This window comes from Candoia aspera, chromosome 7, assembly GCF_035149785.1.
Source record: "Candoia aspera isolate rCanAsp1 chromosome 7, rCanAsp1.hap2, whole genome shotgun sequence".
Taxonomy (NCBI): Eukaryota; Metazoa; Chordata; class Lepidosauria; order Squamata; family Boidae; genus Candoia; species Candoia aspera.
The window spans coordinates 28833169-28851272 of NC_086159.1; the positions used below are offsets into that span (position 1 = coordinate 28833169).

The window sequence follows — 18104 nt, forward strand, 5'->3', positions numbered from 1 at the left end:
TCTGGCCATGCCCCTGGACATCTATGTGTTAACCTGAATGGCCTTCACACAATGCTACTATGTGGACAGGTCATCAACATGACTGGGTGATCTTCACTGCAAGTTGGCAGGAGCAGCAGCTCAGCTCTGCTCTGCTCACTGTAAGCCTCTCACATTATTAATAACGTGCAAACAAAGGGGACTGTGTTAGAACATATAGCAATGCATACTTCGAAATGCAAGAAGCTACCTATGTTACAGCACAGAAAGTTTTTACTTTTCCACAAATCCATAATGGAGCAGATATTCTATTTTTCAAATTAGGTTGAGAGTTAATTCTGAGCTTGTAGCCAAATTCAATTTCATGGTTATTTATTTATTCATTTATCTTGGTATGATGCTGACTACCAAAGTTCCCATGGTTTAAATCCTTTTGCCAAACAGTTAATTGTTAGTACTTCTGAAACCCTTTAATGCTATTGAAACTACCCACATTTGCATGGCTACTACTGAGGGACTGAATCCACAACTGCTAAAACTGAGCCTTACTGCATTTTACATTTTCCCCCGACTCCCACTTCCAATTCTTTTTATTACATATGCATGAAAAGTTCACGGGGATAGTGCTTTATTTCAGTATGAAGTTCAGTATGGGTTCTGGAAAAAAGAATCAGCAGGACTGGAAAGATCTAACCCCCTTGCATATACAAAGGTACTCAAAAGCCAGAGGGGAGAAATCACTAGTGTATTTTTATCCTCTTCCAGCTATTTAGACAGAGCCTGTTATAGCCCTTCTTCTGGGCACCTTGGAGTGTGCATTTCAGATATCTTGAGCTCTGAAGGGGGCAGGATATGCAGGAAGTCATCATCTGAGCATGTGAAAATTGACTGGAATGTATGATTCAAGAGATGCCTTTTCACGTTGCTCCTCCCAATTCTAAAGTCTCTGGCTGAAGTACCAATCCCAACTGTCCTCCAGACCTTAAACTTGTTCTAGGAATTCAAATGTAGGGGGGTTTTTTTGTGCACAATTCAGAAAATCAGAGACAAATAGATAAAACTAACTGCAGTCCATTCTTCTCCTCCCCTAAATCCTATTTTAAAACAACAGCGTAAAAGCAAAAGTTGGGCAATCCCAAGGAGGAAAAACGAAGCGCATTTGCTTAAAATTTATCCCACGCTTAAGAAGGGCAGAATGTGGCATTTTAAAGTCTAGAATTTCAGTCTTCAAATAATTCATTCTCTCTTTTTGTCAGTGGTCTGAAAAACAATATTTTGAGGCATTGTAGTTAATGCCTTGACTTCTCACAAGATTTCCCACTATTCTCTGAGGGCCTGTCCCCACCAAAACTCTCAAGACAATTTTCTTTACAATGTTTTCAGTAGTAAAGGACTGATCTTTACATGCAGGTCAGCGCAGGAAGACGGGGGCTCTGAAGCATGAGACAAATAATGTATGATTAACATGCTGAATTTACCCAGGGCTATTAAGTTGGTAGGCTGTGGCAAAATATTTTGCAGGATTTTCTAGAAGCATTTTCTACCTGAAATGGATTTTGGTTTTTAAGTTAAAAACACCATTTCTGGATAGAAAAGTAGTCAGAAGATACTTTATTTATGCCCTATCAGGTCTACTACCTCCTCTCAAAAGATCAACAAAACCTTTTTAAGTCCAACATCTACATAGTTGTTTCAGCTTAGAACCTTTAATTCAAAGGTTTGCCTTTTGCCATCCAACAAATTCTATTCTGTGATTTAGAACACCTCATCTTAGTTTGGTTTGAATCAGGACAAGGTTTTCATAAAGAAAATTCCACCAGGTTATTTCATACAGAAGAAACGGTGGTTTACAACATTTGTTAGTGATTACTTTGCAAAGAGTGTTATAACACTCATTGCAATACACCAATCTGACTGCTAGGAGTGAATGTTCTTCCTATTAACTAATCTGAACATAGTTTATCAGCTCATTTGCCCAAGTCCAAAAGAACCATCCATGCAAATAGCAGACAGGATTGATTGATGTGTAGCTGTTCCACAGCAGGTATAAAATGATGGAAGAACCTTGACTAGGTGCAAGGTTCTTCCAACCTTGCACCAAACTTCTCTTTAATAGGAAAAGAGAATCCTCCATGAAAAACACTATGTAGCATTGGTATGTGTCTTGGATATTGTCACTTCCTTGCCATGCGTACATATGCATGTCTGTCTATTTTGCATATGCAAAGATTTATATACATTTTATCAATGCAGGCATCATCCTAAATAGGAAAATAATGCTTTGTACCAACTATACATTAGATCTTAAACCAGGGTTTCAGTTTCAAAGGTACCACCAAGCCATGGCTTGTAACTGCTTGTTCTTATTTTGTACCTATTTAGCATTCTTATATTTAAGGGCAATACAGGTAGTTTTCATTTAGCGACTGCCTCGTACAGCAAACATTCACAGTTACAACAGTGATGAAAAAGTAAATTTGTGACCAATCCTCGCATTTATGACCTTCAAGGTCTGTAAAGCAAAGGAAAACTGAAGTGAGATTATAAGCACAGTCATGGTTTCACTTAGCAACCACTCCACTTAATGACTGAGTTGCCGATCCCAACTGTGGTCACTAAACAAGGACTACCCGTAATCAGGTTCTGTAATAGTCATGATTATTGTATATTAGTCTCAATATAGTATCAAACCTTTGCTAATACAGCTGAAATTGCAACCTATTTCAATTCTGGCTTTTGGTTCTAATTTGCCAGTTGATCAAATCACACTTGCCAATTACCGAATTAGAAAAGATGGATATACAAAAGATGATTTTGTATATGATAACTGCAGCAAGATTATTGCATGTACAACAATGGCAGAATAATGAAATCTCCACAGTGGAGGAATGAATTGTGAAAATGTCAGAATTTTCAGAAATGGCGAAACTGACTTGTTTGGTCAGAGAAAAAATAAAAACTTTTTGGAAAGGCTGGAAACCTTACGTGGACTTTTGGTGAAGAAAGTAAGAAATGACATGATGATCTATGGATCTGAAGATTAAGAAAGACATGGATTAAATGAGGGGCTGAAGGGACTTGTATAGTATCTAAGAGGGAGGAAGGACAATAAGGTTGTAATAATCTGTCGAAAAGAAGATCGGAAGTCATTTATATATACCTTTAGTTTCTTTTTCATTTCTTGCACTTTTGGTTTCTTTTTTTTCTGTCTTTTACTCTATGTGAAAAATCTAAAGAAATATAACTAACTAACCACACTTGCCAATTACCAATCCCTACTTTAACTCTTTGGCTATAATTTAATATAATATTATATTAATAATCTAATATAAAACCCAAACTCAATCCCTGTATGCTATGAGAAATGCATTCCTTGATAACAGCTGAAGTGATTCAAGTAATGAAAGAATGTGCATGTGTAACACAGTAGAGAACTATCAACTGATGAGATCAAAGACAATTTGCAACTACCAGTGTGCAGAATAACGTAAGCTAAAATTCTTCCAGGTGAAAAACTGGCTGTTCTGACTTTGCTGGAAGTGTTTTGGCTCCATTTTAACCTTACCAGAAGTATTCTAACCCTCAAATTGAAATGAAGGCTTGAAATGAAGTTGTTTTGAATTCTGAGTATTTCTGAAAAGGCTGAACTGTTTCAAGCTTGAGGCATTTTGCACACCTATTGGTAGCCACCTTTTCCAAGAATTAGGACTAGACTCATAAATCTTGCTAAGCCACAGTTTGTTTTAACTATGGTATGAACAAGCCTCAATGTTTAGGTTCATAAACACGCTAATCCAAAATCAAACAAATCAAAGTATGGCTTAGCACACTATGTCAGTTTAATCAAAGAGAAAGGGGTCATACATTAATTATGATGTTTCTCATATTCATCTTTCTAGGTAAGAATTTTCCATGAAGACCCAAGGCTGATCCTTACTTAAATATCCAGAAAGGAGGATGATAAATGTGAACTTTATCTTCTACAACTGGAAGCCTCCAATATGCGTGAAAAGCAACTTCCATCATTCCCAGGCCCAAATGTCCCTAACCTGGGGCTCTTTAAATGCAACTGTATTTTCCCCCCAAGTATGACTGTTGTTTTAAGTGTTATATGTTTTAAAACCCTTCATAGCCACTCAGAGTTGTGTGTAAGTAGATGGCTGTAAAAGCTGACATTATAAATTTATTTATTAATGTGATATATCTACCATTTGAAACCTGTACAACTCTGGGTGGCTTACAGAATTTACAGTATAAAACACAATACAAAATCAGTATTAAAATTAATAAAATCCATAACCTAATTTGCAATTCAAATACTAAAAATACTAGCTAAAATGTAATTTGATGTTAGGTATGGGCCATTGGTTGCAACTGATCCCTAAAGACCCCCTGGAAGAGCCATCTTTTCACCAACTACTGGGAGCTCATAAGGGTGGTTGCCATATATGCTCCTGGTAGATGGGGACCCTTGGCAGGCATTCCCAGTTGTTTCAGTAGTATAGTCAGAAACTATCAGGAAAGGCAGCTGGCTGGGGAATTCTGGGAGCTGAAATTCACATATCTTAAAGTGGCCAAGGTTGAGAAACACTGCCCTAAGATATTCAGGCCCTGCACCATGGATTATAAATACATTTAATACAACTCTCATATGGAATGACCTAGCCATGATGGCTGAGATTAAGAACTGCATCTCAAAACATCTGCAGAACACCAAGCTGGGCAAGACCAGATCAGCCAAAGAGCAGACAAGAACAATTTTAAAACCTACCAGTCTAACTACATTCTTAGGAACCCAGGGCTCCCTAGAAGATATTTATATGAGAACCAAACTACAATATAGTTTAATTTGGGTTTAATTTAATATATAAATCCATTCATTATGTTCAGTCAACCACATTTTCTTTTTTGGGATGGATTTATGTAACATGTCATCACCATAACAGATACCCAACATTATGGTGCAGCACTGGGAACCAAGCCAGTAGTTCCTTGTAGCAAAGGGTGGAATGTCTGTCTTACTAATCATCCTCCCACTGCATGCTGCCTAAGGGGGAACAGTGAACACATCTGAAGATTATACAGCTTGGTTTGTATAGACAATAGCTAAATCAAGGAGGTAAGTTCAAATTCTTAGCAAACCAATTGCATTCAAGTAACATGAACCTACTTTTTTAGTAAGAAACTTTTGGGGAAGCAGATCCCTGGAAGAGGATTTTTTCAAAGTTGGAAAATCACCCAGTCAAGTCAAGCCCAACAATGTGAACTAAAAATCTCAACCAACTCACCCACTTCTCCAATTACACTCTCTCTCAGAAGGTATTATGCTCTCATATTTGTGAAATTAGGCAATAAGAAAAGTCAAACTGAATGTTATCACAATTTTTGGACTAGGGTGGATCATTCACACAATTCAATTAGATAATTACAAATACAAATGCTGAGAAAGATCTAAGATCTAGTCACTCCTGCTGCTCAGAACTTTCCAGATAAATAAAAGTGTGTCCTGGATCAGATCAATTATTAAAAATATAATTATTCAAGGTAGAGAGTGTGTGAAGCCCATCTCTCACTCTTTCAACCAGCTAAAAACAGAAACTCATGAAGGAAATGCAACCCAGTATTTGTGGGCAATGTTCAAAATGCAGAGCATGTGGAACACTCACTGCCCTCCCCATCTAGGTGTGACGTGGATGTTTACAACACTTCCCATTGAATGTTTCTTTTATCAGTTTCAACACAGTCAGGTGAAGACATCCTGTCAACCACAAATTTCTCTGCAGCTGCAAAAACTATTTCTATATACAAAGCATACATGTTGTGCTTTGTTCATTTCTAGTATTTAGCTGACACAGGTATATGGTATCTGAACCTAGAGATTTCATTTTTAGTTTTCCTAACTAATTACCATTCAAGATTCACATATTTGTCCAACCCTTTAAAAAAAAAAAAAAGCCATTCAAGCAATGAATCCTAAAATATTTAAATACACATTCACTTGTTTGACTATATAATTATCTGTGTTGGATTCATTGCTTAGATCCCTTTTTACCAACCAGATCACAAAAGGACTTGAACTTCAGAGCTCTGAAACAGAATCAATTAATCCGTATAATTAATAATTCTGTAAGTCTTTTCCCCCCACTAAAACTAAAGAGTCTAAGCACCTGACCTTTTCCTTGGACGGGAGTTGTACTTTGTCCTCTTTTCATCCTTAAGCTTCTCTGTCTTCATTAGAAGAGGAGCAGCCAGTAAAGAGTACAGAATATGCTGGCTGATTTTTTTAACACTAAGAGTACATTGGTAGGATGTAAATGCAAAAATCCCTTTGATTGGCTAGCAAGTTCACCTAAAATTTTAACCAGAAATTATAATACGTCCCTGAATAACTGATGTCGCTGAAAAGGCCTCTGGGACAAAGGGCAAGCCAATGAACAGCTTGCCACAGCCAAATTTGGTCAATATGGCTATGACTAAATAAACTGTTGCCTTCTTTAAAATGCATAAAAAAGCACTTCTGAAATGCTTCAAATAGCAAACTTTTATCACAAGAAACATCTTTGAACACTCACTTCATGGCATGCTCCAATTTACAGAATTTTTATAAAAGCTGGCAGCACACATTTTTATCTGTTTCTGTAAAAACAAGAAACGTGCTAAGGCAAAATGTGATCCGGGGAGGGCAGAATAATCAAACAATTTAGGGTTCATGATACAGTGCTCTAGTCCATTTCAAGTCAGGACTCCAACATATTGAATTTTATCAGTGCTTCCAATTAATTCATAGTTTTTTTTGTTTTTATTCAACTAGTTTCAAATGTACTTATATATAAATTGGTTCCATCTGTAACTGTGGTAAGGAGTTCACTACAGTAAGTCCATCCTGAGGCAAGAAGTATACTGCAACTGAGACCTGATTTACAAAACTATTTATTAAGTCTGGGAAATGCAAATCAAATAAATTTATCTAGGCTAGGTTTGCATATTATGCTAAATCATGGTTTGCTTAATGGTTTAACGGACCACAATTGTTTGGCCTGCACAGTTCAAAATAAACCATGGTTTACATGTGGTGGCTGGGTTCAAATGACACATTAAGCTACAAACCAGCAAGCTGCATTTTGGCTTAACTTGCTATATAAATTCAGTCTCAGAAATACAACCTGAGTAAAACCCAAGACTCATGTTTCTGAACTTGACTCTTCACAATTTCAACAGAACACTTAATAATTTTCTACATGTACAGCTAATCTGAAAGGTCCCTTGAGGACAATATAATCATTTTGCACTGTGGTAGGGCAAGATACCACACAGTGAGAACAAAATACCTCAAGATTAAAGGAACTATGCTTCCGTTAAATTAGTAATTAGTATATCCCACCCCACCAAAATTATAACCAACATAATGATACAAGTTATAATTTAATTGACCTCTTTCCACCATATCAAATTGTCAACGAAGTGGGAATATAAAATACTTACCAATCCCAAGATGAGTGTTTATAGAGGCATAACGGGCTGTGCCGGTTAGGTTTTTGTTTTCCCGGTAGGGAATGTGCTGGTGGGTACGGGCGTCTCGGTACTTCTTGGCCAGACCAAAATCAATGATGTACACTAGGTTGCCTTTCTTGCCAAGTCCCATAAGGAAATTGTCTGGTTTCACATCTCGGTGGATAAAATTCTTGGAATGAATGTACTCAATACGGCTGATCTGGAAACGGATTGGGAAGAATGGAGGAAGGATGAGAGAGGAGAGGAAGGAGGTGCCCTAGAGTGTTCATCACACACATGGACTGAGTTAGATCATCTGCCACTTGGATTTTATTCTTATTTTTATACTTATTGTCTATTTGTAAGTGTATTTTTATATATTGTACTTATATTATATGCCTATTGTTTTAATTGCTTATTATGTTGTAAACTGCCCAGAGTCCCTCTGGTGGGAGGAGATGGGCGGTGACAAACTTGATAGATAGGTAGATAGCTAGACAGACAGATAGACAGATAAATTCATATACATTGTAATCTCATTAACTGGAAGACTCACTGTAACCTCAAAAAAGAAATCAGGGGATCTCAATACCTTCCCCAGTTTAGCAGTTAAGAAAGCAGAAGTGAAGCCCTACAGGTAAAAGTGGAACACATGCCCATTTATCCAGTCCTAGGCTGGGAGCCACAAGACAGAAACTTTAAGTGGAACAGGGAAAAAAAATACTGAGGGTTCTTTAAAGGTAACCCTCAACTTTGGCAAGAAGTCCCAGCTGCTACTCTCCTCTCATTAGTACCTACAACACAGCATTGTTCCTGCCTTTTGTTCTACAACAGCTAGAGAAGTAAATATGGACTTGCCAATGTTTTTCAGCCTCATCTGAGTGCCCCAGGTTTGGTTATTAAAGGGCAAGCAACTGCTGTGAAAGAGAACCAAGAAGAGCACAAGGAACAGGTAAGAATCAAGTAAAAGAACTTACCATCTGATCTGCCAGAAGCAGAACAGTCTTGAGACTGAACTTGCGGGAGCAGAAGTTAAAGAGGTCCTCTAGGCTGGGTCCCAGAAGTTCCATCACCATCACATTATAGTCACCCTCTGCCCCGCACCACTTAATGGAAGGGATACCCACTAAAAAGAGATGAGAAGATTGGGCAAGGGGGAAATATGCACACACTTCATTCATTCATTCATTCATTCATTCATTCATTCATAAATCTCTTTAGACAGTGCCAATGCCTTTATGAAATACTGAGATGCAGATATCAAGCATCAGGCTCTGAAACCTATGAACTTACCTCCGCCTTGCATCATCTTGTAAAATTTGCTTTCAATGTGGAGCTGTGGGTGCTTGGTTTTCACACATTCCAATTTAATGGCTACTTCTTCCCCTGTGGCAATATTGGCACCTGCATATGAAGCAACAGCAAAAAATCAAGCCTTTGGTATGTTTGTCATTTCATCTTTCCTCAAGGAGCTTTGGGGATTCTTCTCCTTTTTACCATTCTAGTAGCTCTGTAAAGTAGATTGAGCAGACTGGGCTTAATGAGGGTCACATATTCATGAACCTCATGGCTGAGCAGGGATTTGAACTTCGATCTCTCTAGCCCTAGCTCAACAGTACTCAATACTGAGGGAGTTTGAAGTAAAATGTGTATGAAAATAGAAACAAATTACACTATTCCAGCAAGCATTTGGGTGCCACCCTAAATATCTGTCTCCTGATGTAAATAAACAAACAGTTCTGTAATGTCACAGATAAAGTTGCCGGATGTTTTTAAGAAATGGTACTTTTTTCATCTCAAGTACACGCTGCCACAGCAAAAGCACATCAGTTTTGCAAACGATATGAATCAGAATGTTACAAGAAGCAGGTATGTTTTTCCTTTCATTTGTTCACTTTGCATCCTGAGTGGCTGAGACTACTGCTAATACCACTTCCAAAAGAACAAGGTACACACCGATAAATTGCAATGAACAAGGCAACAATCAGCTAGTTCTTATTTCTGAAAACCATGCAATCCCATGTGAGCAAATCCCCCCACCCCCTTTGGGTGCCACTCTCTTCAGCTTTAGTTAATTACATTGGACAATATAAAAACCTTTGCAGTTTAATCTTTTCAAAAATAAACCCTTAAAAAAAGGTAAACTACACAGAGACTACTATACAAAAGCTGCTATTATATTTCTGTTTTAATCAAGAGTTGACAGGGAGCCAAATTTAGCTGCTACCAAATCCAGAAACTGTTTTAGTATAGTATGTAACCCTATTTTTACAAATAAGGGGTTTTTTTTTAATGAGGGAGGCGATGTGCCTTTTCTTCCTTGTGCTAAGAGATTTGGCTCATATATATGTATAAAAATGACAACAGGAAGCAGAACACACAAGCTGTAAGCAATTACACCACAATCTCTTTCCTAATGTCAGAGTTGTGCAATGTGTCTCAATGGTGACTTTTTTTCCCAGACACTATAGCTTTTATAGCAGAGGAGTTAATAAGGCAGTTAGGGCCCAAAGTAGAATACACTCTGCAAGAACAAATACAACACAGGGAACTTCACAAATAGTGTCATGAAGAGGGTGAGCTATAAAAATTCATATCCTTTGGTATGCTGGGATTCTGATATGCCATTCCAAGCTCAAACATAATTATGCCCCTCTGGCCAGGTGAGAATATACTTATTACCCATACTTGAGGTCTGCTGTCATGCAGAACCTGGTGTAATCTAGCAGCAGTTCTCCAAAATACTCATTCTCCAGTTCTCCAAAACTGCAAAGATTTTTCACACTTATTTCTAAGACATGAGGCCACATTTTCCTCTTTTTTTCCCCACCCCCATCCCTCACGTTCTTTGCTCAGCACTGTAACCCTGTCTTAATCTTATCCAAGCACCTCCTTCAGTATGGAAATGCAGAAGGAAAAGGCTACGGGAAGGGATCCTACTCTGTATACAGTTTCAGTCAAAATGGAATAACGTTTTTTCACTTTCAGTGATTTTAATTTTCTAGGCTTTAATCAAGATTTATTTTTTTCATATAGCAGTCTTTAAAGCACATCTCTATGCTTTCACTGATGGTTCTTTTAAAAAGATGTTATCAATCATATTACAGTATAATCTGACAAGTAGCTTTTAAAAATGATTTTATGCTCTAGTGCAGTGCTTCTCAACCATGGCAACTTCAGGTTGTGGACTTCAACTCCCAGAATTCCCTAGCCAGCAGTCATTCCATCAAGCTATAGGAAGGGAAAGAATAGGAAGCTGGGTATTCCATGGGCTTAGCTGCCAAGTCAAAATTTCAGGCTGATCCTCTGTTTTGAATTATTTCTATTCCAGTTAATCAAGGCAAGACTCCCAAGAACTTCAGCTACAAAACTGATCCTAATAACTGAGTATTCTTTTTTTCATTTTTCCTCCCCATCCCGGAAGGCACGGTATTTTTTTATTTACAGCACTTATGACCCACCTTGCTCCCCAGGCTTCTGGGCAGCATACCAAAACTACAATAACTACAATAACAAAATGATAACAATAACTACATCCAAATCAGTATCTAAACCACGCCTTAATCATAAAACAAAAGATCAAATCCAAAATAGGCATCATGGCCATTCAGTTGGGACTGAAAACACATTGGTGTAGAACAACATGGTTATAGAATTGCACCAAAGTAGGGGCTGCCCCTATTTCTACAGTAAAAGTATTCCACAGGGCACGAGTTATTATAGAAATGCCTTCAATCTCACCTATACCCTGTGAACCTTACAAAGGAGCTCTTTCAATAACTAGACTAAATGGAGAGATTCAATTCTGGCAAAGGATTGCTTGGCATATCCCAATCTTGCACCATTTAGGGTTTTACCAGCACTTTAAATTGGGCCTAGAAGCCTATGGGAAAGCAGGGCAATGACTTTAGTATAGGTGTAATTTGATATTGGTGGGGCTGTCCTGCCAGCAATTCTGCTGCCAGCTGTAGCTTCCACATCATCTCCAAAGTAAGCCCCACATAGAGCATGTTGTACTAGTCCAATCAAATGGTGATCAAAGCATGAGTTTCTGAATTCAGGACATCCTGGTTGGGGTAAGCAAAGGGCCTCCCTAACCATGAATTCTCCTGCTGTTTATGCATGGTTGCAAGCCCAGGAAGCTGCTTAAATCATAAAGCACTTCCTTCTGGGGAGCACAACTCCATCCAGAGTAACTGCTGGCGCCAATGTTATCAGAGTGCCCAGATGTCTCCTAACCTCCAGCAACTCTGTCTCGGTAGGATTTAATCTGAGCTTGTTTTGCCTCATCCAGATTCTCACAGCCTCCAAAGACCAGCTCAAGACTTCCAAAGCATTACCAGCTCTTTAAATAAACAAGCACACTTTGGAACTCTACTTTTTTAGTCCTACAGTGCTACAAATCCAGCAACAGACTTTCTGTGCAGGAAAAGGCATTCTTAGTTCAGTAGAATAGTATGCAGCAGCTTACGAATCTTTAAAATACCACAGCCACACAAAAATTAGAAACTTGCAGAAGATGGGCATCAAAGAATGCAACAAGCAAAGTGCCCTTTCAATATTCTACATCGAAGGCACCCTTTTTCTCCCAGTCAGCAGACTGAATGATCTTTGAGAACTGCAAAATTATTTTCCCAGTGCCACTTTTAGTTTCAATATGGGTAATAATGCAATGTTAACAAGCTGAATGTTATCACTATGCTGAACAAGCAGAAAAAACCTCCATGCATTTTTCTTCATAATTGTTATTTCTCTATTGCAGGGCTATAGTTTTCACCCGTTTTCTTCCCAGTGACACCTTCAAATCAAATATCTCACTAGGGAATATGAAATTATCAAAGCATCATAGCCCCAGACTTTGCTGCGTTACATCTCTAAGGCAAACAGAGCCAGCCCTTTGCTCTCAAAAGAGGTAGCATACCTGTTGCACAGCAACTGCACCATGTGAACACTGGGCCCAGCAGCATTAGCAAGACAGACTGTTCTTGTCCTGTTCCACAGTGCTGTATCAGTTTGACTATGGCCTGACATACGATTAGCAGGCAATCATGCTGGCTGGAGTGAGAAGAGAAGTACCACCAAAAGATTTCCAAATACAGCTTATTCCTCAGGAACTGCAAAAACACAGCTCCTTCTTACAATTAGTTGAATGAATCTGGATTCCCAGGTCCATTCTTTGATTTTTTTAGTTCAAGATCTGCATTACCACAATTGTAAGTCTTTGGGGTTGTCTGAAAATGATTCTTTAAAAAACTTGTTTTTAAAATTCCCTGTGCAACTTTTTCTATTTTCTATTTCCATGGGATGGGCCTTAATTACTATAATAATACAACTGACACGTGGCATTTCTAGAAAATCTACTACATTCTCAGGAATTCCAATGTCTCACACTTGGTGTTGTAGAAAAGCTAAGTAAGGAGCAGAGAGGAGAGAGAAAAAGACTCTGGAATAAAGCTTCCAATGATCAAAAAAGCACTGTCAGGGTGCCAAATCAGTTAACTTTTTTGATAAAGAAAACTATTATATTCTGCAGCTAAACAACAGCCACAAATACGCACTAGGATTCTGGAAATATATGTAGAATGTGCTATGCAGAGGATGAGGCTGAAATCACAGGACACTCCCCCACCCCACCCCCACAAAAAAACCCATTCAGCAGAGATAGGCAACTTGATTTCATATATTGTTGGACTACAACTCCCACTAGCTACACTAAGTATAACCGATGATCAAGGATTGAAGGTATAGTCTTACAACATTAAGGAGGGGTATGCTTGCCATCCCTGCTCTAACATTCTAATGTCAGGTTGCAGACAACAGTGTCCACTGCTAAAGTCCACATTTGGTATCATTGGCAATATGCAGCTTGGACCATTTCTCTGTAACAAGCCTCCTTCGATTTGCTGCCCTCCAGATGGATTGGATTGGACCTCCCACTACTTCCACACAAACTCAGAATTATGGGAGCTGTAGTCCAACAAATCTAAGGAGTACCAATTCAGTGCCTGAATATATATATAAAAGCTCTATATATACTGGCACTAAAAGGGAGACAGGATGAAACTCCAGCACCTTCCTTTTAGAAATAAATCCCTGGCAAATGACAAATGAGTTACTGAGACTTTTGTACTTTTCTGCAGATTGGCAGACAAAGTCAGATATTATTACAAGGCTTAAATGATAAAAAGTTAAGCATAACGAAAAGAAAAGAGCCCTTTGCAATGGCTCCTGAAGCAAACATTTATTTTGCAATGGAATGAAGATCAAGACATCGCAACGTCAGCTTTGACATTAAAAAAAAACAGACTGGAAAAAAACAGGAACAGAAGCAAAGCTCTGAGTGAAAAAATGTAGTGAAGCAATCCCAGAGCAAAAGGGGAGGGGGAGGGAGCACGCATACATGAAGCAGCACATCACTAACCCCAGATTGAACTTTGTTCTAAGGTGCCATTATATTCCATTTTAATCACTGCCCTGAGGGCTAGATGTATATTAATTACTGCAATCTTCCAACTTAATCCCTTTCTTGAATAAGACAGAACATGGCACTTAAACAACTTTTATTTCCGCTACTAGATAGTCAGCCATTATCTATCATGCCCAACATGAGGAAGACAGGAGTTACACTACCGGCTATTTCCCTCTGCACTGCAATTCCCCCTCCTTTAGCTGGACTTCCATCATATATGAAGTCCATCAGCTGGACTCTGACTGCATCTGCTAAAATGATCAGCAAACCAAAGTTAATGCTGACATTTAAGTCGTGTTGTCACTCAGCTTTAGAGCTACAGCCCCAATGAGATTGGCCGGGCGGGAGGGGGGAGGCTGCAGGAACACCAGGAATGACATCTGACTCACGGTTTCAACCTCACTGTCTGCAGACTCAGGGAAAAAAGGCACCCATTTAGAACAGCAGTAGTTATTTTTGTGAATGGTTCTGGAATCCCACAAGCGATAAAAGTGTATGAAATCTAAAGACACCAATTAATACATCAGACGTTGTGAGACGGGCAGTTTTGGTTGGAGGCTTCACGTCTTTATGAAGGAGAGTGCTATCCTTCAATTAACATCTAACCTAGTATTATCTTCTCTCTCTCTCTCTCAGATGTCCTTCCCATCATCTGCAACTGAACTTTCCAGTTAAAGAGGTTTAACAGACAGGCATTTAAACCACCAAAATGAAGCACAAAATCAGTGATTTTAAATTTTAAACTTTGCCATCAATAGCTTTTCATGTATCTGTTAAGCAAAGATGCAGATATGGTTGCTAAAATGTGTTACTTTAGAACTCAGTACAGCATTTACAACAATGAAGTTATACACCCTATAATTTTTAGGTAAGTCATTCATTGAGAAATTTGTACATACAACTCACCTATCATCCTGCAAATTCAGCAGTGATGCCTTAAGCATGCCCATGTTCCTGTTTTCTTCTACTCTGCCTCCATTGGCCCTTTCCTATGTTGGGCATATCTTCACTTTATAAAAGTGTAATGTTCCTGCACGTATCACTTTAATCCAAGAAGCATAAACAGGCAGCCCAGATTAGCTAGGTAGGCTGAACTAATCCTGGAAGCTGGTTGAGCCATTTACATGACAATGAAATACAAAACCCATGCCCACGCTGATTACATAAGCAATCACACAGAAATCCAATGGAGTCATAATTTTTTTCATGATTTATTTATGTTTGTTTATATTTCAAATTTCATCACCACCCATCTCCCTCAAAAGAGGGACTCTTTAACTTGTTAGTCACATTTAATTGTAAGTCAAATGAAGAAAAAAATATTGCAATTTAAGTCAAATCTTTAAAAAATATTTGTTTTTATCCAACAAATGATCCTTTAAATTAGAGATGTTAAAGGCTAAAATGACAACTTTCTGCACACAAAGCATAATATTCTAACATTGAACTGCAGATTGTAGCACAAGTTGGACAAATTTTATTTAACCTGGATGCTCTTCAGACACGTATTTCAGATTGCATAAGAATTTTGGAAACTATTTGGGATATGGTTAAACAAGTAATAGTAAAGATCAGTAGGTTGTATAGTTGAGACAACAGAAGCCAACCCTTTTAGTTTGTACTATACATTAAATGCATTGGGACGCGGTGGCGCTGCGGGTTAAACCGCTGAGCTGTCGATCGGAAGGTCGGCGGTTCGAAACCGCGCGGCGGGGTGAGCTCCCGTTGCTAGTCCCAGCTCCTGCTCACCTAGCAGTTCGAAAACATGCAAATGTGAGTAGATCAATAGGTACCGCTTCGGCGGGAAGGTAACGGCGTTCCGTGTCGTCATGCTGGCCACATGACCCGGAAGTGTCCCTAGGGACAACGCCGGCTCCAAGGCTTAGAAACGGAGATGAGCACCGCCCCCTAGAGTCGGATTCGACTGGACTTTACGTCAAGGGAAACCTTTACCTTTTATACATTAAATGCACCTCAATTGTTAATAAAACCTTTCCCCCCTTACTGAGCTTGACTTCTGGTGACTTTGGGTAGACATCCATATTAGCAACAGTATGGAAATGGGTTGCCTTTACCTTCTTCTGGTAATGCTTTTTAGACCTTCTGAATCTAGTCTACAGCTGTGGTATTGCCTGATGGTCTTCAATCCAAGTGCTAACTGGGTCCAACCCTGCTTCACTTTTTGAAATTGGCCATGTCCATACAGTTACTAGAGGTTGATCTCAGCTCAATGGAGTATTTACTTAATAGAACTTTAGTACAACAATAAAACATCAATATATACATAGTCATTTTGTTTCTGGTAAAAGTATCAGATGCAGAAGAGACAGGAATGATTTTTTTTCCCATAACCAACCCATAAACCTTTCTGCCATGCTACAGAATTTCTACTGCTTGCACTAATTTTTTTTGTACTTCAAGAATTCCAAGTGTAGTTGATATTGCTGAATGACAAGTAAAACAATCCTGCCTATTAGATCCAATAACATCTTCATAATAGAAAGATTATATAAGAATTTCAAGCAAAATTTACCTTTACCTTTTACAAGACCAACAAACATAGCTTTTGGACTACATTTCAGTAATTATTTGCCATTGGCAAATTAAGTCCATAAGGCTTAGGTCCAAAACTTATGCAGAACACCAAGTACGTCAACAAGTCCTTTCCAACATACTTCCCTTCATCCTTATATTAGCTTGCACTCCTTTCACCACCTACTTGACCCCTTCTGATCTATCCCAGATCTCTGGTTCTTTGTTCAGACATGAAAAGTAGCATTTTTGGTATACAGTGTTCACAGACTTCAGGCCTCCTTCTCAACCAAAACAGCTATTCTAAAATCTGTATCATGTCATATAAGGCAGGTAAGTGGCTTTCAGTACTACAAAGAAAACCATGCAGTAGCTTGAGATACATTAGAAACAGTTCCTGTTTCAAAGATGCAAATGTTACTGAGAGTTCTTGATTGCTGATCTGAGAGATCTGGAAATGATCAAAAATCCTATGTGGCATCTACCCCATATCATTCAAGTGTGTGAATTGCATGCTTTGGAATCCATTTCTTTCAAATATATGCATATCTGACTGCGGTGTGTGTGTATGCTGAAGGTGGCAATCTCATCAATCTAAGTAAAAATGGTACTCCTGCAAAAATTCAGATGCACGGACAAGTTATCACAAACACAAACATCTACTAGTGTACCATAGTAGAGCCATGACATTTCTCCTTCTCCATTCCCCTGTCATTTTTTGTTACTGAATGGCAAATGAAAGGGAGGACAAGAACAGATGGGTGAAGTCAGGCGGAGATACAGAGAATTAACAGTCCAGGAAACAAAGGGAATGGATCCTCTGCCTGAAGAAGGAGGTACAAGCAATCAGGAACTGTCCAAGCAGATATCACCAGCATGCACTGCCACGCTGCCTTTGGCTGTCTTTTTAAAAACAGCTTGGTAGAGGAACAACTCAGGCATCTGTGATAATGACATTAACAGAGACTTAAACCAACTCCTATTAAATTCTTCCTTTGATCCAAGGGTGCTTTTCCCATGCTGCATCAGCTTCTGTTCTGAGAACTATACCAACTCTGTCATATTAGTCCACCAGTACTGCTCAGATGAGCCTAAAACCAAACAATCTTCACTACTGAAAGCAAAGTCTCCACATTCCAGATATCTGTTTACAAAAGCCATTCAGCAATAGAATCAGAGAATGCAAGAGAGACTTAGATGTCCAGCCTAACACAGGCCAGTCTCACCAGTCTGCCATCCAGCAGGCTTCCACTGCCATTCTTCCCCAGCAACCAGGTTAAGTCGCATGTAAAAAAATCAGAGATCTGGGTTGGAACACTGAGAACGCAGGCTGAATAATACATTTATGCAAATTGTGCAGATATTAATCAACTAGTATCTGACCCTTTTCCCAGTTCCAAAAATTCTGTAGTGGAACATTTACTGTTCTAATACATCTAAGTACTTACTTCATGAAATATATTTCGCAGGATGCTTTTTGTTCAAAAGAAACAAAAAAATCAGAAAGGTGAAAAGCAAGTTTACAGCAAGAAAACATTTTGTATTTCAGTTATCCCATAATCAGATCAGAATGAACCTGAAATAATTACTGGATGAGATGAATCAGGATCTTGGGAAAGCTCAAACCAGCCTA

The 18104-nt window shown here is 38.7% G+C and overlaps 1 protein-coding gene across 4 annotated transcripts in view; it reads right to left on the reverse strand.

The window, feature by feature from the left end:
- CSNK1E (casein kinase 1 epsilon) overlaps positions 1-18104 on the reverse strand; it is a 36444-nt gene that overhangs the window by 11122 nt on the left and 7218 nt on the right. For all 4 annotated transcript variants that reach the window (XM_063309483.1, XM_063309485.1, XM_063309484.1 and 1 more), the window contains exons 3-5: positions 8764-8874; positions 8448-8596; positions 7462-7690 (exon numbers count right to left, since the gene is read on the reverse strand). In XM_063309483.1, coding sequence (XP_063165553.1) covers positions 7462-7690; positions 8448-8596; positions 8764-8874 — 489 coding nt within the window. The remainder of the gene's footprint in view (positions 1-7461; positions 7691-8447; positions 8597-8763; positions 8875-18104) is intronic.